The 22,927-nt window shown below is 34.8% G+C and overlaps 1 protein-coding gene and 1 long non-coding RNA gene across 4 annotated transcripts in view; one reads left to right on the top strand and one right to left on the bottom strand.

Annotated features, from left to right (window-relative positions):
- MIB1 (MIB E3 ubiquitin protein ligase 1) overlaps positions 1 to 22,927 on the top strand; it is a 138,127-nt gene that overhangs the window by 83,571 nt on the left and 31,629 nt on the right. For both annotated transcript variants that reach the window (XR_013443364.1, XM_036079255.2), the window contains exons 13-15: positions 16,316 to 16,448; positions 19,881 to 19,967; positions 22,234 to 22,395. Coding sequence is in view for 1 of the 2 variants with exons in the window: in XM_036079255.2 (XP_035935148.2) it covers positions 16,316 to 16,448; positions 19,881 to 19,967; positions 22,234 to 22,395 (382 nt within the window). In the remaining variant the exon portion in view is untranslated. The remainder of the gene's footprint in view (positions 1 to 16,315; positions 16,449 to 19,880; positions 19,968 to 22,233; positions 22,396 to 22,927) is intronic.
- Positions 7,105 to 9,979, bottom strand: LOC118527448 (uncharacterized). 2 transcript variants are annotated; one of them, XR_013443162.1, is made up of 3 exons: positions 9,805 to 9,979; positions 8,713 to 8,887; positions 7,105 to 7,582 (listed from the first exon to the last, which is right to left on the bottom strand). It is a non-coding gene; the product is annotated as an uncharacterized LOC118527448 (long non-coding RNA). The 2 variants fall into 2 exon arrangements; XR_004913117.2 differs by lacking the exon at positions 9,805 to 9,979 and adding an exon at positions 9,259 to 9,787.

Here is a 22,927-nt window from a genome sequence, read left to right as displayed (position 1 = left end):
TTTTTAGGTGACATTTTAAAAAAAGAGGAAAAAGCCATTTTTATTATGCAGCCAAGTGCTTTAGTTAAAGCTATATGATTGTTTTTTATTCCTATTTCCTTAAGACATTTCATGCAATTGTGACTATAGATTGCCAGATAAAGAGTGATTTTAATTGGACTCTAAAGAATATCAGAAGATTATACAACTTATGTATCAGTTTAAATTGCAAATTGAGGTTGTTTTCAGTTCTTTTTTTCATATCAGATTTTTTATTCTTAAAATACGCTTTTCTTTCCTTGTACTGATGAGTGATGTCAAAAGACAGAAGGAATCATTTTTGGTGTACTCAGAATTTTTTTAAAAAACTCTTTGGCCTTGGGGCGCCTGGGTGGCTCAGTTGTTAAGCGTCTGCCTTCAGCTCAGGTCATGATCCCAGGGTCCTGGGATTGAGCCCCACATCTGGCTCCCTGCTCGGCGGGAAGCCTGCTTCTCCCTCTCCCTCTTTCCCTGCTCATGTTCCCTCTCTCGCTGTGTCTCTCTCTGTCAAATAAATAAATAAAATCTTAAAAAAAAAAAAAAGTCTTTGGCCTTAACACTTATTTGAGGAAATCAGATATAGTTCATTTATTATTTCCAGAACCTGATGAAATTAGCATTTTTGAATAAAATATTAGGCATGATTAATATGTGCCAACATTTTCCCCTTTCTTATAAGCATTTTATAATTTATATAACTTGATGAATCTCTTACCTTGAATTATAACATTTTAATTTGTTCTTTGTGATCTTTGTTTTAAACTACAGTTATACTTCTTTAGTATACTTGGCTTAATTGTTGAACTTCATGTATAGTCAATTTTAATTACAATTGATAGTACTTTAGTTAATATAATTCTTAGCTAATTTTGAGGGTTTTTTTATTAGAATACATATATATTATTTCTACAGCAAATCGTTTACATTGCGAGTGTAACTTAATACCAGCACAAATATTTACTTACAATTATTCAATTTATTGTGGTTAGCAATATGGAAAAGTTTCCAAGGTTTATATGTGCATGTGTATACATGTGGGATTTAAGTAGCATTCTGTTCCTTAGCTTTAGCCTATAGTAAGCAGTAATGAGTTTTCGGCAATAAGTTAATAACACAGTGGAGTTATTGGTTGTGCTATTTATTTATTTTTAAAGTTTTTATTTATTAGAGAAAGAGACAGAGATAGAGACAGTATGAGCGGGGAGGAAAGGGACAAGTAGACCCCCGTGGAGCAGGGAGCCCAATATGGGGCTCAATCCCAGGACCCTGGGATCATGACCTGAGCCAAAAGCAGATGCTTAACTCACTGAGCCACCCAGGCGCCCCTGGTTGTGCTTTTTAAAAAGAAAATATAATATCCCCGGTTATCAAAAATATGTCTAGATGTCCAATATTTTTGAAGAATATACTTTGAAATCTAGATTTCAAGGGCTCAGATCAATGTAGGTTCTGGGTTTCAAAGCTGATCTTGATGTTTCCTCATGGTACAACAGCAGAGACATTAGGAGAGAAAGAATTATAAAGCCGTTTCTTTTCTTTCAGAATTGTGGGAGACAATATAAGCTTTCATTCTGAGACACTTGAGTATTTTGGTATCATGGTTTATAAAATTTGGAGCATTTTAGAATAGCATATGTCTTTTTTTTTTTTAAAGATTTTATTTATTTATTCATGAGAGACAGAGAGAGAGAGAGAGAGAGGCAGAGGGAGAAGCAGGCTCCCCGCTGAGCAGGGAGCCTGATGCGGGACTCAGTCCCAGGACCCTGGGATCATGACCTGAGCTGAAGGCAGATGCTTAACCATCTGAGCCACCCAGGCGCCCTAGAATAGCATATGTCTTAATATAGATCTTTTATTTCAGGAATCTTAACCAAGAGAACCATGCTTTTTCTTATTTTTGATATTTAGAGACATTTTCCCTAGAGTTTAGCCATATTGTCTTTTTTTGTATACAGGTGAAATTTCAGATTTAAATGAAGAGCAGGAAGCATTTCTGTTATTGAAAATGAAAACTAAATTTCTTTGGAATAGCATTAATTGGCACATTACTTAGGTACTTTCTGTGAGGATGTTGCATTTTTAGCTCTTAATTAAGTTACTAGATCTCCTTAACAGGCATGAAAATAAATTAGCAGTATTCTCTGCAGAGCTGGCCAAAAGCCAGCTAAGTATTTTGGAAGTACTGATACTGGATAGATATTTTGGAGGTACTGTTAGCAGTATTATAAAGTTACCTTATATAGTGTTATTTACAAATTTTTCTTTAATATAAATTGAGTGTGAAAAGTAACAGCAAAATATGAATAGACCACATGATGTGATACACTTGTGTTTTTAGGTTAGTGCTAAGATAACTTCACAGGCAGGGGCGCCTGGTTAAGTTGGTTAAGCGTTGGTTAAGCGACTGCCTTCTTAGCCTCTCCCCTCTCATGCTGTTTCTCTCTCTCTCTCTCTCTCTCAAATAAATAAATAAAATCTTAAAAAAAAAAAAGATAACTTCACAGGCATTTTTTACTTATCTGTTTATTCCCACAAAGGCACATACTAAATCATACTGAATATATGAGCAACTCATAATTTTCCCTCTAGAATGTTATGATACCTTTATTTAACTTTTAAAATTCTGAAATAAGGCCTGGTAAATGAGACTATGTTGAATATAGGAAGATTTGATAATCTAGACCATATCTTTGTGTTTAATGTTTTTCTTATAAACTCTGAACATGCTGAGTGCTGTATATAAGAAGTAGCTGAGAGTGTATTAAATGATACTATACTTATAGTGTGTCCATGTTCTCTTATGTGCCATGCATCCACTCTCAAACATGACGTGCCTTCTAATACATAAATATATTTAATGTAACTAATTGAAATGTGATTAAAATGAGCAGGCAGGCCTAATAATTTGAATGAAGTGATAAGATTTATTTATATATAAACTTTCTTTTGCCCACATTCTTTTAAGGGATGATCTTCACTTTTAAATAGAGGAGTGGACTGTTGAAGATTGTGTGAACATGTAGATTTTTAAACTACTACTTGCCATCAGTAACCCTTCATTAATTACTGAAATGTTTGTTTCCATGTGTTAAAGAACATTTTATTATCTATAATTGTATTGCAGTCAGTAAGAAAAATAGAGGGATGTTGGATAACTTATCATTTTTCCTCTTCCTTCATTTTCTCTCCCCTGAGAGAGAGAGGCTTGTGTGTATATTTATTTTGTGAAGGACAAAGAAGAGAGAGTGAGGAGAGTCATAGGATGTTATTATTAGAAGAGATCTTCATTTTACAACTGAGGAAACAAGTATGGAGAGGTGAAATCCCTACATAGTAAAAAGCCATGATACTTAGCATTTCCTTTCTTTTCTGAAGGTTAAAAACTTTTGGGGTTGGAAGAACTAGATCCTGTTTCAGTCTCTGCACAAAATATTCTGCAGAATCGTTCATTTTTCTTTTTTTACCTTTATCTATCAATATTCAGGTAAATTGCAGTAAAATTAAATGCTAATCCTGGAAGATAGTGACCCAGCATTTCTAGAGTATTATATTTAATGTTATATTTTTCTTTAATTTAAAATACGTGCATGTCCATAGGAACCACACTGTGGTGTTCCCATTATGTTCAGGTAGGTTTTAGGTCACCTTCCCAAATATTTTCTTCCTTTGGAGGAAGTGTATTTTTTTATTATGCAGCATAGGCTACATTTCATTGCCATTTCTATTCTGAAGATAAAAAAAACGTAACACCAAGACGGTAAATAGTAAAATTATTTTATTTGCAGTCCTTAAGTCATCCACACATTTTTCATAAAACTTTTTATAAACATTGTTAACCACTATGGTTCTCCCAAGGAGAATTAACAGTAACAAATTATTTGATTTAAACCACAATTTGAATAATTTAAATAAGCTGAGATTAGTCAACATGTGATTGATATTCATAAATGAAAAGGTTGGCTGTCCTGTAGTAATCAATGCATAGCTACAGCTGGTTGAAGGGGACCAAATCCATTGAAGAGGCGATTTGGTTCCATTTTACCAGCTCTAGCAAAGCATTGCAGTGCTGCTAGTTTGGGATACAAAAGAGTTGAAATGCTTTTTATTTGTACAATTATGGTTATGGACTTTCTACAAGTGTTAGATATTCTCATGTCAGTACTTCAGTCATTACATGTAGACTTTTCTATTTTAAAGGCACTTTTCCTACTATTTCTTCTCGAACAGAGCAAGTCTTTGCCCTTTAACATTTTGTTGATGCATTAAGGAATTATCAGTGTACAGCTTTGCATAATTCTTAAATGTAGACAATAACCTGTTTTAAAACCAACAGCATTTGAAGGAACAAATAGACCTTGATGTATTTCAGAGTACTATTTTGTATTTATCTTTAGGCAGTGAACCAAGTAAGTATGCTAATAGGTTAGGGAAGAGTAGTGGTAACCTTTCTACCGCTGCTCCTTTATTTAGTATTATACTTGAGAGCTAATAGCAAGTTCCTGATAGGGAGGGTGGAGGAATATGAGTGGCCTTAAGACAGTACCTCTGCCCTTTGGTTTATAAATAGATCACACGTGTATTCAGTGTATTGCTTGGACTTGTGTTGAAAGGAACTACCATGCATGCCAACTTTTTTCTTTGTTTTTGCTTATGTAGTGTTACTAATCATAGGTTAGTAATTTAACCCTTTTCAATGTCTATTTCCCTGACTGAGCTCTCCATCATTTTGGGTACAGATTGCCTAGTTAGTTCCATTATCAGCTTAATAATACATGGACTTGTGGTGCATAGCTATAATCAATGAATTTAATTTAAAAATCTACCACATGAGTAATACTTTAAAAGTCAGTACAGCAAATGTTTGTTGTAATTTGATTTCATTGTTGCATTTCAGTATCAGGGAAGGGATACCTCCTTAAATATACTTGCAAAAATAAAACTTTGAGATATTATAGTTTGCCTATAAAGTAAGTGCTTTCAGTGAAGTACAGAGTAAAGAAAGTTACTGTTTTGAATTAGACTGGGAAAAGGTCAGCACTAATTCAGGCAGTATTCAAAAAGTTCTCATATTAAGTATATTCTGCATCTGTTGGTTCGTAAGTATCATGCTGCTGGTGAAATTAATGTAACTACAATTCTTTCCATATATTCTAATAGAAATGAAACAGGTGTTAAATTGCCTGGACTTAAGTGCTGAAGATAGCAATAAAACTGGCTTCTATTTTTACTAGTTATATGGGAGCTGTTTAGCAGATCCAGTTGCTCAAGTGTGCTTTTGGATGGCAGTTCAGTTTCATATACTGGCCATATCGGGGCAAGGAGAGGCCATGGAAAAAAAATAGTACAGCATTTGATAATGTCAGCATCTGTTATCCCTGTCAGAGAGACAGTTGAAATGTTTGAGTTACACCAGTGTCAGCAGATGCCCAGAGTTTACTATGTACTCAGTTAAAAATGAACAGCTGATCTAAGTGATGGATGTGACATTTTAGAATGACTGAAAAGACTCAGATATGTTCAGTTAAACTTGTAAGCACTAGAATCAGTATATAATCTTACTTTTTAAAATGAATAGCAGATGCTGTCATTTTATTTTCTGAGGATTATGTACTCTTAATATTATAGCAATGAGAATCTTTGTCACCAGGTTGTTTTAAAATAGTTATTAAAAACTTTCATGCCTAGAGAATAATGGATATAATTGTTCTACAATTTTATAATGCTCTATAATTTTAGAATGTTATAAAACATGAGTATAGTAATACCCTTTGAGTAGTTTTATAGAGGAACCTATACTTCCGAGATACATATTTTCAGTTATAACTGTAGTTGACCTTATAGCCATTTCTGTTCAACTTGGGACACATAAAAATTTTCAAATTATCAAATTATCATTATGCTTTTTATACACATCTGAATATTCCAGTTGAAATAATACTTTTAGTAAGAAATGATTAGAGGGTATAAATATTAGTATTTCTTTTTTTCTAAGTCTATCATAGTAGCTTGAAACAGGTACTGCTTATAAAGTATTGCCAGCAGCTTTATTATTTATGATTTCTGTTAATATGTAAGTGTATATTATACAAAATAAATTTTGTATAAGGTACAAAAAAAGTATTATGATATCTCCAACACATTACAAATAGTGGGCCCTAACGTGTTTATAAAAATTGAATTGCTGTTGCCCGGTACCAGTGAAACATGATTATTCTGTCTGTGTAAATTGGTTTCTTGGCTATAGCATTTTCATTTTATGTGCCCCTTTGGAGAAGGCAAATTCAAGGATAATATCGATAATAAATTAATTTCTTTTAAATATTTGGCAATCTTTTACCAATGTGCCCTGTTAACCTACAATATGGCCCAGAATTTTGTCATTTTTCCTGCATAAATCTTATGTTTTAATTTATTCTAAGTACTAACAGTATTTATACAAAGCGAACACTAGATTAAGGACCTGATTAATTTGAGGACAACACTTTTTTTTTGAGAGTAGAATGTTACTTAAAAGATAGTCTTTTCGAATTATGACTATGTAGCTTTCAAAAAGAAAGCTTAAAACAACAAAACTTGTTCAGAAATTCCTCTAATATTAGTAGACTATAAATTTATCAAACTATCAAGAACAATTGCTAAAATGTAATGACATCAGCTTTTGTTCTACCTTGTTATTCTTAACAAATCAGTTAATCCTACTAATATGATATATACTTCAATTAAGATCATATTGTGGAGACAGAAGATAGGTCATGTGTATCCCTCACTCTTTTGTTCTAGTAATACTGATTTCTTTTCAGTATTCAAATTTTAATCATGTGAATACTTAATTTAAAAATGTAAAACATAGTACATTTTAAACTTAGAAGATTTAAAAGGAGTTTCTTGATAATTTTAAATCTCCTTGGTTGAACTTTTTTTTCTTCACAAAGTAGAAATCTTCACAGCATTTAGTTTCCATCTAAAAGTAGTAGGTACATTTTTATGGTGTTAGTATTGCCAAAGGTCATCTCTTTGATACTAGGTTAATTTACCATATGAAGGTCATTCACATAGAAAGAAGCAAGAGCTTCTTTTAGCTGCAGTGTAGTTCCCTCCTGGCAGTTTATTGCCTACCAAAAATACATACTTCTTTACATTCCATAGCATTGTATGTTCATATGGGTACATAAAGAAGTATGTACTCTGAGTAGGTTTTACTAAGTTGTTAGCTGTAAAAACATGAAATGTTTTATTTTCCCATTTGTTAGTAAAACATTTAGTTTACTGATACAGAGTAGTGGTAGATCATTGGCAGAGACTATCAAAGACTAAACTATAACAGATTTACCTGAAGCATGGCATTAGTGCCATTCATGGCTCCTTGTTCTTGGTGGACATAGATATGTCTAAACACTAACCAGTTATCTGTTGAACTTTGTCCTGGTCTGGTTGTTTTTGCAAGAGATTCATAGAATCAGTGGAGGTTTTACAGAGTATATTTCAGAAATTGGTAAGATCAGCCTAGTGTTTCTTCATTGTCTTCAGAGGAATTTCTTCTTATTTTGTAGTTTGCTTCTAGATCCTGCAGGTAGATAGTAATGAATTCAGTGCAAATTCTTTTTACAAACTAGATATCTTACTGAAAACTTAACCAGTTAACCAATTAGTACTTCTTCTGTTTAAAGAACAAGGAGAAAAGCTAGATCTTTTTAGAGTGTGAGTGAACTGAAGTTTTAAAGATGATGAATTTTTTGTTATTTTTTTTTAAAGGTCACAGATAAGGAACTCATGATTATTTGAGAACTTCTTTCTCGTTCCTTTGTCTTTATTAGTTACTTACCTGAATTTTGCATTTTGGTGCTTTTGTTTGGGTTGAATACACTTTCGAATAGATGTATAAATATCTAATTTTGGTGAGTTTGGTTCTTTTGATTCTTTAATTTTTTTGATACAAAGGATCACTACCAGAACAGTCTTTTCTAAAGTCTCACTGAAAAGAATTTAAAGGTGGTAGCCTGTGACACCAGGGTTTGCGCTTGGTCATTTAGCTTGAAAAGACATTATAGTTGGTGAGTTGCCTTTAATTATTGTGGTATCAAAAGGTTAATTTAAAAGAACACCGTAAGAAATTTTCATATTCGGGAAAGGAGAAAACAAAAAGGTAGGGAAAGTCGAATTTCTGCAGCCCGTGATAAAAAGTTGGTGAAGCTCAGAGAGAGCAAATCAGAATGTAGCAGTAGATGGCCCAGCACTACAGCAGTTTCAGCAGTGCAGTGTTAGGATTTACCATGCACATTCTGATTTATTTTTGTGACCAACTAAAAGTTAGCATTAAGTATTTTGTGATCTGCCAAGTCTCTTGGTTGACTAAACCTTGAAATAGACAGTTAATAGTTTTTAAAAGGTAGCGTACTTTGGAAGCAGGATGTGATTTACTAAGGATGCAAAATCATTATTTAATCTGAAACAAAGACTAAATCTTCAGTAACATCAGTGACAGTAATGGATTTGTACATTTTTGAGATCAAGAATTATCTGCCAGGATACTTGAACAGCATTCCTTTTTACGCTACATAAGCTGTCTACTTGAACTGTGAAATTAGGCAATGCCCAGATAGACTTTAACAATAGAAGCATGTATCGAGTCATAATAGGTAAGCATGCAGAAAGTCATAAGTATCCTTAAAGGTGCAGGCCTTATGGTGCTGTTACCTGTAAGTTTAGTGCCATGCAGCTTTTGCAGGAGGAAGAGAGAGAATGACCTAGAGAGTCACATCAGCAGCTGCCATCTCCTCTTGATCGTTCCTTCACTCTATTCGCTGATTCAGCACTTCTTTCCATGAGCCGAGGGAAGCAAAGGGCCGTATCAGTGAACACAGAACCCCACCTTTTAAGATAACATTTGAAAAACAAATGAACAAACAGAAAAACCCAAAAAAGCCATTTTTTCCCTCTCCCTTCCCTTTGCCTTAAAAAAAACAAACAACAAAACTGAATCAAAGTTGGCCATTTGATTTGGAAGGTCATATTACCAGTATTGCACAGATATGAGTACCTTGTATCTGCTGTACAGAAAGTTAAGCAACCAAGGAAGGTTGGTATAATGGCCAAGAAAATGAACTTTGCTTATTTTCAGATAAAATGCTTCAGAAGAGGGCAGAAAGTTGCAAAGGAAGTTAATTTTATAATCTAAAAAAAAAACAAAAAGCCAAAAACCAAAACACACCTCACTCCCCCCAAGTAACTGTAAACATTCACCCTATTTTCTTTTGCCCACCAGAATACATTAGGTTCTTCTGACTTCTCAGGAAATATTCTGTATCTTTCTTGCTGTGAAGTTGTTTTTTTGGTTTGTTTTTTTTTGATTTGTTTTTGGTTTTTAGTTTCCAGGATTAATTGGTAGATCTGTAGTGAAGCCACCTTGTCATATCCAGAGGTCAAGTCTGCAAGCAAGGTCAGGACTTCCCCATGGTCACTACAGAGGTTAACTTATATTCTTCTCTCAGTGGCCACGGGCTAAACTGTTACAGCTTTATAGGCAGCTAAGCATTTGAAACATGCACTCCCAGGCAAACAGGCTCTCTTGTGCCTCTCTCTTCCCTGACCATATTTAGTCAACCATAGCAAAAAATAGTCTCTCAGCTGTCGATTGTCGATCCAAAAGTGGAGGAAGCTTCTATCTTGCTTTCTGCCTATTGATTGTTCATCCTGCGGTCCAAACACTGCTTTGCCATTTGTTCTGCACCCCCCCCCCTTTTTTTTAAAGCACTGCCAAATAAAGCGGTCTCTCATGTTTCCACTTACATTTCCCAGATTTTCACTGAGCTTGCGCTGAGACTAGGAAAGCCTGATGCGGCTGTCACTATACTTAGAAGCACTGCAGAGAAAAAAAGGAAAGAGGAAAAATATTACCCTGGCTAGTTGCAAGGCAGTCTTTAGACAGACCTGGAACAAGTAAAATCCCTCTGCTGCCAAAATATATTTCATAACCTAATTTTTTGTTAGTAAAAAATATGGATGATGATATTTTACATAACTAAAGGCCTGAAGAGATTTTGCAGGGTTATCTTTAGAGCTAGTTGTTGCTACACATGCTTTTTAAATTTAAGGAATAATATTTGAATGGAAAATATGTAGAAATGGTAAGTAGAACCTATGTATTAAAAATGGAGAGAGATCATTAAGGAAGAAAAGAGTAGTGTGTAAATGAAATCTTGGAAAAATGCTACTTAAAACTTTTAATTCAATGTCAGTTTCAGTTATTTTTTTATAGTGCTTAGATGAGAAATGGTCTGGAATGCTTTTGAGTAATTGTGTACTTTTATATTGAAACTATACATACAGAACTATTATTATTCCTTACTATATATTACATACAGAACTACTATTAATAACATTTTTATTCTATTTCATTTTCCAGATGCAAAGTATTTTTTTCCCTTCTTTTGACATTGCCATTCCTTTTAAATTTTTTGAAATAACATTTAGGCATGATCATTTCTACTTTACCAGAGACTATGAATTAGTCATTAATCTGATCTATAACATTTCTACTTTACCAGAAACTATGAAACAGTCATTAACCTAATCTATAATGAAGCATAATACTATATGCTTCAAAGGAAAAAATACTTTTGCTCTAAATTTTAATAGCATATTCACAATAAATTGTAAAGTTGAAATTTTTTTTAACCAGGGAGAAAAGAATATTATAACATCAAATCTAATGTAATTGTGGAGATACAGTTTTAAGATTTTACAAATCTAAAAATGCCCAAGAGAAGCTTTGTTCTTCCCTAAACCAAATCTATACCTTGTTCTTAATTCAAATACAGTATTCTGTTAAGTATTGATTCAATTAAGAATCAAGAAAAACTCTTACCAGTTTTTTAAGCTCAGTCTCCTACAAGGGAAGTTTGTCCTTGATATTCTTTTTGTCTTTAGCATTTAATACCGTAGCAGGTGAATTATTTTGGATGACTCTTTTAAAGCAATGACATGAAGAGTGCTTCTGTGGACATTTGGCAGTTTTGAAGAGCCAGCTTTCCTAGATATTGGAATACTTTTACACATATTGTGAGAAGATGACACCTGTCTCAGTTTAAGACAGGGTAATTTTCAGGTTTCTAAATCGCCTCATTTTTTTCTAACCATTTTGTAGCAGTGAAAGGTTTTTTTGTTGTGGTTGTTATTGTTTTTTTATTTTTATTTTTTTAAAGATTTTATTTATTTATTTGACAGAGAGAGAGACAGCGAGAGAAGGAACACAAGCAGGGGGAGTGTGAGAGGGAGAAGCAGGCTTCCCGCTGAGCAGGGAGCCCAGCGCGGGGCTCGATCCCAGGACCCTGGGATCATGACCTGAGCCGAAGGCAATGCTCAATGACTGAGCCACCCAGGCGCCCCTGTTTTTGTTTTTAAAAGCAAACATATAAAGTGCTGGTACTCTTCTAAACCCTTTTAAATTTTCATAACAACTTCTTTGAAATAGAATCTGTGATTCTTCTCACATTTTATAGATGAGGAAACCAAGGCATAGAAGTTAAGTAACTGCTCAAGTCACCAGCCATTCACTTTGCTAATGCCAGAATTTGAACCCAGATAGTTTGGCTTCAGACTTTAAGCTCTTTACCACCACACCATGCTCCTGCTCTGGTTTGTAACAATGAAACCAGTTAGGGAATTACCACTCTTGGGGACTTAAGAATATACCAGAAATTTAATAGGTTGCTAAATCCTCGCCTCCATTATATTCAGAAAATGATTGTTCATTTGATTGTTTCTTCTTTTGTTCCATTCAACAAAACTTTGAGCTCCTTTTACTAGGCATACAAAGGGGACATAAAGATAAGTAAAACAGGGCCCTGGTTTAAACATAGAAGGAGAAATAAGAACTGATTGGTCACTTAAGAGATAATTTTGATTGTCTTTAGTTTAAGAATACTCGAGTACTCAGCTATACAGCTCTTCTGCAGTCTGAATTGTTACATATCTCTTTCTCATTTTGAGCTAAATTCTATATCCAAATTCTTACTTAACAAAATTAGGCTACATTAACAAGCCTTTTAATTGTGGTATCTGTCAAAAAAAAGTTTGGTGGGGGGGAGGGGGGGATAAAAGCACACCAAAAAAAGAATTTAAAAACATCTAACTAATGTCTATTCACTAGCTATAAGTAGATGAAAGAAAATAAAAACCAGCTATATTCATTTATTAAAGTGATGACCATGGATAGCATCTGGGTATGTATCTTCCCAGGCTTCTTGTCTGCATCCATTCAGATGGGGGTAGGTATCGAACAAAAATATGTTTAGAATATCACATACTGATCTGCTTTTAGTATGCCCTGAAGAACTTCTGCTTGGGATTGATCAACTTTCTTAGTAGATTCCTTTATGAATTCTGGACTGACAGGCTTTATTAGCTTTATTATTTGAGGGATTGTTCATTAACTTAGCAAGCATTTAGTGATCTAATTTTTTTTTTACATTAATATGTAAGACCTCCACAGTTTATCTACTTGGGTTTGTTTAGAAAAACGTTGCCTATCTCTGAAGAAAGTTTGTAAAGCATGGCAGGCCCTAAAAATGGACCCAGTGCCATTTGACTGCTACATACCAATGTAGACAGCTGCTTGTCCCTCTACTTCTTAGAACTCATTTGTTCATCATTCAGCAAACGTTTGAGTATTACCAAGTGCCAGGGATTATACTAGGCACCACTATTAGTTGTTCCGGAACTTAATGCTTCTTTGGCACTCTTCACAAATGCCTGCTTAACTGGTAGTAAAATCTTATCTTTAAACCATCCATGTCCTTAACCTCTTGGAAAACAACCAGATTGAGAACTAAAGAAGAGTGGGCATTAGGGAAAATACCGCCAAATCCCATATACTGTGTTCCACAGGTGAGAGCCTGTTGACTCAATACAATTATTGATGTGCCAAACTGGTAACGCCCTGATCCCAGCAGCCCTGTGGGCCTGAGTGCTTACAGCCTAGGTCTCCTCTTGAGGAACGACAGCGCTGCAGGGGACAGCCGGCAGCGGCATGCCTGGTTGGACTGTGGGCTCCTCAGATTGTCCACCCCACGTAAGTGGGACTAATTAACAGAATGGATTGGTTCTGAAGTGAAAACTTGCTCTCTGAAAATCTGAATTTTGCATTTTAGTATTAGGATTTGATGGACTTTATAGAATGTTATCTAGAAGGGACTGGGATCATTTTTGTCACTTCTGACAGTAGCCTAGAATTACCATCTTTCTTTTGCTCTTATACTTCAGTTACTCATTTTGTACTGAGAGGAAAAGCAAAAAGATAAAAGGTAGTGAGAGAGTAGAGAGGCAGTAGGCCTTCAGGAATACATATCTATTTCTGTTTAAGTACCTCACTAACCTTCTGAGCCATTGGCTCTTCTTTCTGAGAGACTTCAGCTTTCTCTAGCTTTTTCACTTAGGAAATGCAAAAGCCCAGAACAAGTTAGTGATGGCTCCATCTCAGTGGATAGCTTATGCCCAGAGAAGGAACTGCTCCTCTTTCCCTTTCTTTCGAGTTGTTGGCAGCATAATATGGGAAGGTACTTCTGAAACAGGAATGCAAAGTAGTGGGAAACATGGTTTCATTAAGAACCATCTTCTCAAGGATATCTATTCAATAATGTGACTTAAAAAAAAAAAAACTTGATGAAATTAGCATGAAACCACACCTTATAATGTAAAACTTACTGTCATATTTATATATCTTGGCTATAAGAACTAAAGTAGCAAATTTAAAAGATTTTAACATAGTAAGCCTAAATATTATTTTAGTGTTTTGACTTAAATTTTTAAAATCTAATATATATGCATAGGTAAATCAAATACTACTGCAAAGCTTATAATAAAAGAGAACTGTATTCTGCTTTATCCCCCTTCATCCCTTTGTTCCCCCTCCCCCCTCCCCCAATAACTTCCAGCTTGTCCTGCAGTTTTCCTAATGTATCAATTGTAGATATTATCTACTGATTTCATGTCATGAGAAATGAAGATTTAAAACTATTGACATCGTCTATTACCATTTCTCTCAACATAATCCTATCACAGTTTTTGTTTAAATCAATGTGTTTACATTATTATCTTATAATTACATTTTTTTTTTACTGAAACTTTTTTCCCACATGATTTAATACTTACGTCTTCTAAACTCTCCAAAAGAATCGTAAAACCCTTATAAATTCCATTTCTCACATGGTCAGATGTGTAGAGTGCTAGATAATGTTTGGCATTGGCATCATGATTATGCCAAATCCAAACATTCAGTAATACAGTGTGGTACTAGAACTTTTCCCCATTAAGAATCTGAGGCAAAGTTACATAATATCTAGTATCTCTCTCTCTTTTTTTAAAAGATTTTATTTTTAAGTAATCTCTGCACCCAATGTGGGGCTCGAACTCACAGCCATGAGATTAAGAGTCACATGCTCTACCAACTGAGCCAGCCAGGTGCCCCAATACCTAGTATCTTATTTTAATCCGGTGAAGGAGGAAGATTAGAATCCTTGTAATTACTGTAAACGAACTAATGCAGGAAACCTGAGCTTTGTATGAGGTCTGCGAGTGGGATCTAGGGGTTTGTAGCCTCTCAAAATTGTGGGCAGAGCTATATAATGTGCATTTCTCTCCATAGTTTTCCATAGATTTCCAAAGAATTCTCTCACCCCTAAGCAGTGATTATAACTTTAGTAACAGCCACTGAAAGCTGTCTTTAAGCTGTGATTCTCAATATATTTTGGGTATATAGCTCCCCCTCCCTTCTTGCAACCATCAGTTTGTTCTCTGTATTTATAGGTCTGATTCTGCTGTTTGTTTATTCATTTGTTTTTTAGATTCCACATATAAGTTAAATCATATAGTATTCTCTGTCTGACTTGTTTCACTTAGCATAGTATCCTCTAGGTCCATCCCTGTTGTCACAAATGGCAAGATCTCATCCTTTTTATGTCCAAGTAATATTCCATTATATATATACACCACATCTTCTTTATCCATTTCGTCTATCAGTGGACACTTGGATTGCTTCCATATCTTGGCTGTTGTAAATGCTGCAGTGAACAGGGGTGCACATATGTTTTTGAATTAGTGTTTTTGTTTTCTTTGGGTAAATACCTGGTAGTAGAATTATTGGATCCTGATATTTTTATTTTTAATTTTTTGAGGACCCTCCATACTGTTTTCCACAGTAGCTGTACCAATTTATTTACCCACCAACAGTACACTAGGGTTCCTTTTTCTCTACCTCCTCACCAGCATGTTATTTCTTGTCTCTGATTTTAGCTATTCTACAAGGTGTAAAGTGATGTCTCATTGTGGTTTTGATTTACATTTCCCGATGATTAGTGATGTTGCGCATCTTCTCATGTGTCTGCTGGACATCTGTATGTCTTCTTTAGAAAAATGTCTATTCAGGTCCTCTGCCCATTTTTTAATCAAATTGTTTGGTTTTTTTGGAGTTTAGTTGTATAAATTCTTTATATATTTTGGATGTTAACCCTTTATCAGATATATCATTTGCACATATCTTCTCCCATTGAGTAGGTTGTCTTTTGTTGATGGTTTCCTTTGCTGTGCAAAAGCTTTTTATTTTGAAGTAGTCCCAGTAGTTTATTTTTGAAGAAGTATCTCTTCTTGATAATTACGTCTCCTGCTCTTTTATGCTTTAATCTTTGATGGTCTTTAGGATAACTGTCTGTCTTGCTCTGGAAATATTTTGTTATCCTTAAATTTTAAATATTAAATTATAATTACCATTTTGCATGTTTTGGTATCAACTAGATTTAGCACTGCTAAATGACATATATCAGATTTTTAACTGCAATTCATGATAATCTACCAGTTACATGAAATTTGTCTTTTTATTACTATGATTCCTACTTTGTTGTTGTTACCTGGCTGTTCTTTATTAACTCTTTCATTAATAGATACTATTCAAATTGAACCTAAGAGTTTCCACAAAACCATAAATATGTCCTTGTTTGGATATATTTCTTTCCCCTTTGGTTTTTTTTCTCTCATAATGTTTTCCCCTTGTAATACTCCTATTCTAGTTTGATTCTATTCCCCAAATGGTGATAGTTTGTTTACCTCTTAAAGCATCAAAAAGCTGCACATTAGAGATTTAGAAAAAAATATAATTCGTTTGTCTCTGAGGGCATAATTTTCTTTAAAGAAGAATGTTTTTTATTTCAAAAGTTTCCTTTACATATTTTTTCTAAAGAAAATAATGAAATATTTAATTAAATATCAAATTATGTAAATATCAAAATGATATAAACTTGACTTTCAGTGCAATGCGTGTTTTACTATCTAAATTACCAAGACCATGGATTGTGGATGAGAAGAAAGATGATGGTTATACTGCCTTGCATCTGGCTGCCCTTAACAATCATGTAGAAGTGGCCGAACTGTTGGTACATCAGGTAGGAAAAGCTGTGCCATAATATTGCCATTCATTCATTTATTACTTCATCAACTACCTGTTGGTAGGTTACGGTAAAACCCCAAGACGATGCAAATTCAGATATGGTACCTATTCATTCTGCCTAACGCTGGTTCTTAAATGGAGGGTAGTGCTGTGTGTGTGTGTGTGTGTGTGTGTGTAAGGGGGTGGAGGGTATCCTTTAGCCCTGAGTATTCCCTCCTACAGAGTTCCTGGATTGGTCTGATGAAATAGGCATCAACAAACAGAGATTTTCCAGAATCACTGCCACTGTTGTGTAAGTATCCATTAGCCATAGGACCAAGAACCATTATGTTGGTATCTAAGCTTGTGTGGCCAACTGCCATCAGGTAACACCAGGCTGCAGCCAGGATCTGGGGATTCAGGTCATGACCACTGCTGGACTCCTGGAATCTTGGCTGGATAGCAGCACAGGTTCACCTCAGTCATTTCATTCATCTCTGAAATAAGATGACGTTATATTTTTATGAGATTGGATCTTGGGGGAACTTATTTCCTGTAGTTTTATGATGTTTTAGTTTTTCAGCAAAAATTTTAAATACATATGCCATAGAGAAGCACTGAAGTTACCAAAGAATTATCTGTGATCTCTGACTTCAAGGAACTTACAGTCTAAGTTAAGAAGATGAAATAGCAGAAAAATTTAGTAAATTGTTCATTATGTGTAATTAGCATCACATTATAGGATAGACACTCCATGAACTATAGAATTCTAGTTTAGATAAAAAAAATAGTTCAAAAGTTAAACTTTGTTTTCCCCTGCCATTTTAAGGCATAATTTTTATTATTTTTTTATTGAAGTATAGTTGACACACAATGTTACATTAGTTTCAGGTATACAACACAGTGATTTGACAATTGGAATGCTATTCATTATGCTCTGCTCACCACAAGTGTAGCTGTCATCTGTCACCATACAATGCTATTACAATACCATCGACTAGTAAGCCTTTATTATTAAGTTACTGCTCTTAGAAGTATTAATTGTGATAATTTCCTTTTCAATCCAAAATACAGATAACTGACGTTATGCCAATATCACACTATCTTGATTATTGTTTTTTAGTAAGTCTTGAAATCAGTTAAAGTCCTCCAGCTTTGTTCTTTGTTCTTCTTTCTCAGAATTACCTCAATATTTTAGATCTTTTGAATTTTCCTATAAATTTTAGAATCAGATTATTAGTTTCTATTAAAAAGTCTTGGCATTTTGGTTGCTCTGCACATTTTAGATTTATCTTTTTTTTAGATTTATCTTTAAGTAGTTTTTTCATGTGATTATAAATTGTAGTGTTTAAAAGTTCAGTGTCTGTATATTGCAAACATATAGAAATACAGTTATTTTTTGTATGTTGACCGTATTTCCTGTGATTTTGCTTCGATTACCATAGATCATTAAGGGGATTAGAAATTACAACCACAGTGAAATACTACTAATCTACTACTACTACCTACCAACAAAAATGATGAAAATTAACCAAATGTTGGTTAGGGTGTGGTGCATTTAGAATTCACATACATTGCTGGTGTTTTTCAAAGCAGCCATTTTGAGAACAGTTTGGCAATTCTTAATAAAGTTAAACATGTATTTACTGTACAACCCAGCAGCCCCCCTTCTAGTATGTACCAAAGAGAACATTTCCACACAAATACTTGTACTAAATATTTGTAGCAGCTTTATTTGTAATAACCTCAAACTGGAAGCAAGCCCAATGTTCACGAACTAGTGTCTACATAAACGAATTATGGTACATCATACAGTGAATACTACTTTGGAAAATCTAATAATGGAAAAGTTCAGGAAACTTAAAAAGAAAATCCCTCATTTTCTGCATTTATGAGAAAAGGCATGATAAGAAAACAAGCTGAGATATAGTTCTTCATGATGACACCCAGAGAAACAAATAATAAAGACAAATCAGAAACTCCCATCTTCTAGAATATGTCATAGCATTACTGGAGTTTCAGCTCTACCTAACACCCCGAGCAAGGGCACAGGTGCGGTTTCAAAGTTGTCTTTAGAGGGCATGAATAGTTCGAAGATGTAAACAGAATAATAAAGTTTATCTTCTGAATTTGTAGCCCTTTTCTTAGTTTCATTTTTTAAATTATTATGCAAGACATTGTATAGGGCAGTTTTACCTGTTATTTTTCTTAATCCTTCCTGGAGGGAAGGAAAATTTTTTCTTTCTTCCCTTCTAGGTTCTTTGGCTAGTCTAATAATTAAATTGACATGAGATATAACAACAAGAGAAAAACACATTTAATTTTGTACATATGGGAGCTCAGAAAAATAGGAGACTATCTAAAGTGACCAAAGCAGGCAGCTTTTATACCTTTTAAACAAACAATTATTTGTGGAGAATTCACAAAGGGGTTTGTGCTTGGGGTAGCAAATAAATAAATGAAGTAACAAAGTTTATTTATACAGTCAGTTCTTGGCCCTTAATTCCTTATCTCTGGCAATAAGGATGCCTTCTACCCTCCAAGTGCAGGGAGGATAGTCTTTACAGAGAATTTATTTCCTGCTTTCAGGGGAACAAAGGAAGGTCAGAGTGTCCTTGCACTGGCTGTTTCTTAAGTAACTTTAATTCAAAATAATCAGTATTCCAAAGTGGCATTATTTTGGGGCAGCCCCCCTGAAGCCCATCATCACAATAACCTTGGAAATAGGTTGTACTATGACCGTGTTAGAGCCGAGGAAATGAGCATGAAATGGCAGAATCCTTGCTTAAGTTCTTGAAGCTCCAGGTCCCTTGGTGCCAGTGAGTTCAGAATTTTGCTTCTCAGTTCCTTTCCTCTGTCCTTGGCATCAGCTGTTCTCATATAGTGCTTTGACTATCCCAGGACCCTGGTAGGACTTTCTGTTTTCCCTTTAATAAGTATTTTTATGTACTAATTAATTAAACATTGTCTTCTCTCACCCTCCAGCAAAGTTCCTTTTCACTGAATAAGAGCTCAGTCATGCAGCAAGAGTAGGTGACCTTATTAGGTCATTAAAGTAAATCTAAATCCAATAAGAAGACTCACTAATAGAACTTTTTAGGAAATATCATTTACAGTTAAAAGGAACTAATTACCTCTTACTGTATAATGGAGATTGAGATGGAGCTGTGTTTGAGCTCTGTACTGAACTTTGTTCTTTAACTGTTCCTATATGGAGTCACTATAATAAATAATTATTGTAAACGTGCTGTTCTAGCTCAGAAAGTTTGCTGCCCCGTCCAGTTTTTGCTGTATTGCCAGCAACTGTTACGAGAACAATGTTGCGGTAGCTAGAAGAGAGGAAGGTGGTCAACAGTGTTCTGTGTTACTTATTCCTCATGAAAAGTTATAGTTGTAGTGTTCACAGTTGTCAAATTTTGAGTATGTAAACTTTGTTCTTCTTGTTCAGGGTAATGCTAACCTGGATATCCAGAATGTGAACCAGCAAACTGCCCTACACCTTGCTGTTGAACGACAGCACACCCAGATTGTGAGGGTAAAGTATTTACTAACAAGAATCTTACCTTATAGTTGTGTTTTAACCAGACAGATTTCTAGAAAGTCTTGAAAATTATTCATAGTTAGGTTTTTCAAAAGACATAGTTGGATCTAAAAATTATGATTTTAGGCTAATATTTTGCATCAGTTGGGTAAAGAGTTTTAATTTATAATAGGGAAAATCTTAAAACTGTGATACTCAAAGGCTATTGTATAATTGTTGCCAGACTTGTGACTTCCCAAAATATTAAATCAGAGAATTTCAAAGTAACATATAAATTGGTTTTTTAAGAGTACATTCCCTCTTAATTTGTATAATTGAGAGTGAACTATAATTAAAAGCTTACGCTGGACGTTTGCTGCACAGATTCCAAAAAAGCTGAAATATGTATTTTTATTTGACTAATCTGATATTCCAGAGAAAATATTTGAAAGATTATCGGTTTAAAATTTTTTTGTAGAGCAGTGATTCTTAAAGTTTAGAAGCTGAACCAGCAGCATCAGCATCACCTGGGACCTTGGTAGAAAATTCTTGGGCCCCACCTCAGACCGACCAAATCAGAACCTCCAGGGGTGGGAACTAGCAATCTGTGGTTTAACAAGTCCTCCAGGTAATTCTCATGCATGTTAAAATTTGAGAAACACTGTCCTAGAGTGACATTTTATGTAAGCTTTTGGGAACAAAGTTAAAAAAAAAACACCACTGAAAAACGGTAATTTGCCAAGAGAGGTAAGACCATATGCTTGAGATTGGCTTCTATTTATGGTGTTTTTCTAAAACTCTGACAGCATTTATAGAAAGGATTAGGAAAATCAGTAAAACACCATAACTAAAGTCTTAAATATAAAGTTATATTTACTATTTAAAATATCTTTGAGGTGTATCAGTTATGCATTTTATATGTAGTTTAGCAAACCCTTCACATTTATTGTTATATAAAATTCCTCTTGCTCAAACTGAGGGTTGCTGGAGGGGAGGGGGGTGGAGGGATAGGATAACTGGGTGATGGACATTAAGGAAGGCATGTGATGTAATGAGCACTGGGTATTATATAAGACTGATGAATCACAGACCTGTACCTCTGAAACCAGTAATACATTGTATGTTAATTAATTGAATTAAAATTTTTAAAAATTTAAATACTAAAAAAATAAATAAAATTCCTCTTGCTAAAAATTCTTCATTTATCTGTGATATTTGGACTTTTTATGACTGTACATTTGGAAAAATTGACCAAAGAGGATGGAATAAATAACTTGCTTGTTTCTTCAAGTAATAGAAGAATTGTGAACATTTATGATTTGTTCCTATTGGAAGTACTTAAAATATCCCAACTTGCATATCTGAAATTCAAAGGAGAAAAAGGGGGCGCATGGCTGGCTCAGTCGGTAAAGCATGCAACTCTTGATCTTGAGGTTGTGAGTTTGAGCCCCACATTGGGTGTAGAGATTACTTGACAAAATCTTTTTTATTTTTAAAGATTTATTTATTTATTTGAGAGAAAACAAGAGCGTGAGCAGGGTGGGGAGGGGCCAGGGGAGAGGGAGGGAGAGTCCTAAGCAGTCTGGGCACGGAGCCCAATGCGGAGCTCGATCTCATGATCCTGAGATCACAGCCTAAACTGAAACCAAGAGTTGGATGCTCAACTGACTGTGCCACCGAGGCGCCCCGAAAAAATAAAATAATTAAAAAAATGAATTAAAAAACTAAAAGGAGAAAAAAATGTCCTAAATTTCTCCTAGTTATCTTGTTCTTAGAGTTGATGAATTAGCCACATACTGGTTCTCATTTCTTTCTGTTTTCTCTGATTTGATATATTTGAGTAACCAGAGCTCATCACTATTTGTAAAGGAGCCACAGGAGTTTTAAGAGTAGCAAACGAAGATATAAAGATAATTAGCTTTGGTGGCAATCGCTTCAGGTAGGTCCAGGGCTCTGTCACTAGTACTTGATCTTATTTTATTTTATCTTGTTATTAATTAACATACAGTATACTATTAGTTTCAGGGGTAGAGTTCAGTGATTCATCAGTTGCAAATAACACCCAGTGCTCATTACATCACATGCCCTTCTTAATGCCCTTCACCCAATTACCCCATCCCGCCATCCCCCTCCCTTCCAACAACCCTCAGTTTGTTTCCTATAGTTAAGAGTCTCTTACAGTTTGTCTCCCTCTCTGATTTTGTCTGTGTTACTTTACATATGTAGTAATTTCTTACGGGCCAGAGAGACCTTAGCAAAATGAGATGTCTTTCTCTTTTAGCTTTTGGTCCGTGCAGGTGCCAAATTAGATATTCAGGATAAGGATGGGGATACTCCTTTGCACGAAGCTCTGAGGCATCACACCTTGTCTCAACTACGTCAGCTCCAAGATATGCAAGATGTGGGGAAGGTCGATGCTGCATGGGAGCCATCCAAAAACACAGTGAGTAAAATAATCTTTAATTCAGTACTACTGGAAGTATCTTCAATGCAAGATCTTGTATTTTCGGTTAATTTAATCTGTTTCTGATAAAATATTTATCAGAGCTGCATATATGTAGAAATTTAGTTTACAGACTAAGTAATAGTTAATTCTGACTATATTGCTTCAAATTCTTACTGAAAGTTGTTTGGTTCTTCTTTTTTAACTTTAGCCATTCATATGGGTGTGTAGTGGCATGTTGGGGTTTTGATTTGCATTTCCCTAATGACCACTGATAAATTTTTTTAAAAAATCATTTATTTTTGAGAGAGAGCGAGAGCACGAGCACAAGCAGGGGGAGGGGCAGTCGGTGAAGCTTATTGAGCAGGGAGCGCGATGCGGGACTTGATCTCAGGACCCTGGGATCATGACCCCAAGCTAAAGGCAGATGCTTAATGGACTGAGCCACCCAGGCACCCTGATTTTTTTTTTTTTTAAAGATGTTATTTATTTATTTGAGAGTGAGCGAGAGAGAGAAAGCACAAATGGGGGA

The sequence above is a fragment of the Halichoerus grypus genome, chromosome 13, assembly GCF_964656455.1.
Source record: "Halichoerus grypus chromosome 13, mHalGry1.hap1.1, whole genome shotgun sequence".
NCBI lineage: Eukaryota > Metazoa > Chordata > Mammalia > Carnivora > Phocidae > Halichoerus > Halichoerus grypus.
This window is presented reverse-complemented; position numbering and strand designations above follow the sequence as displayed.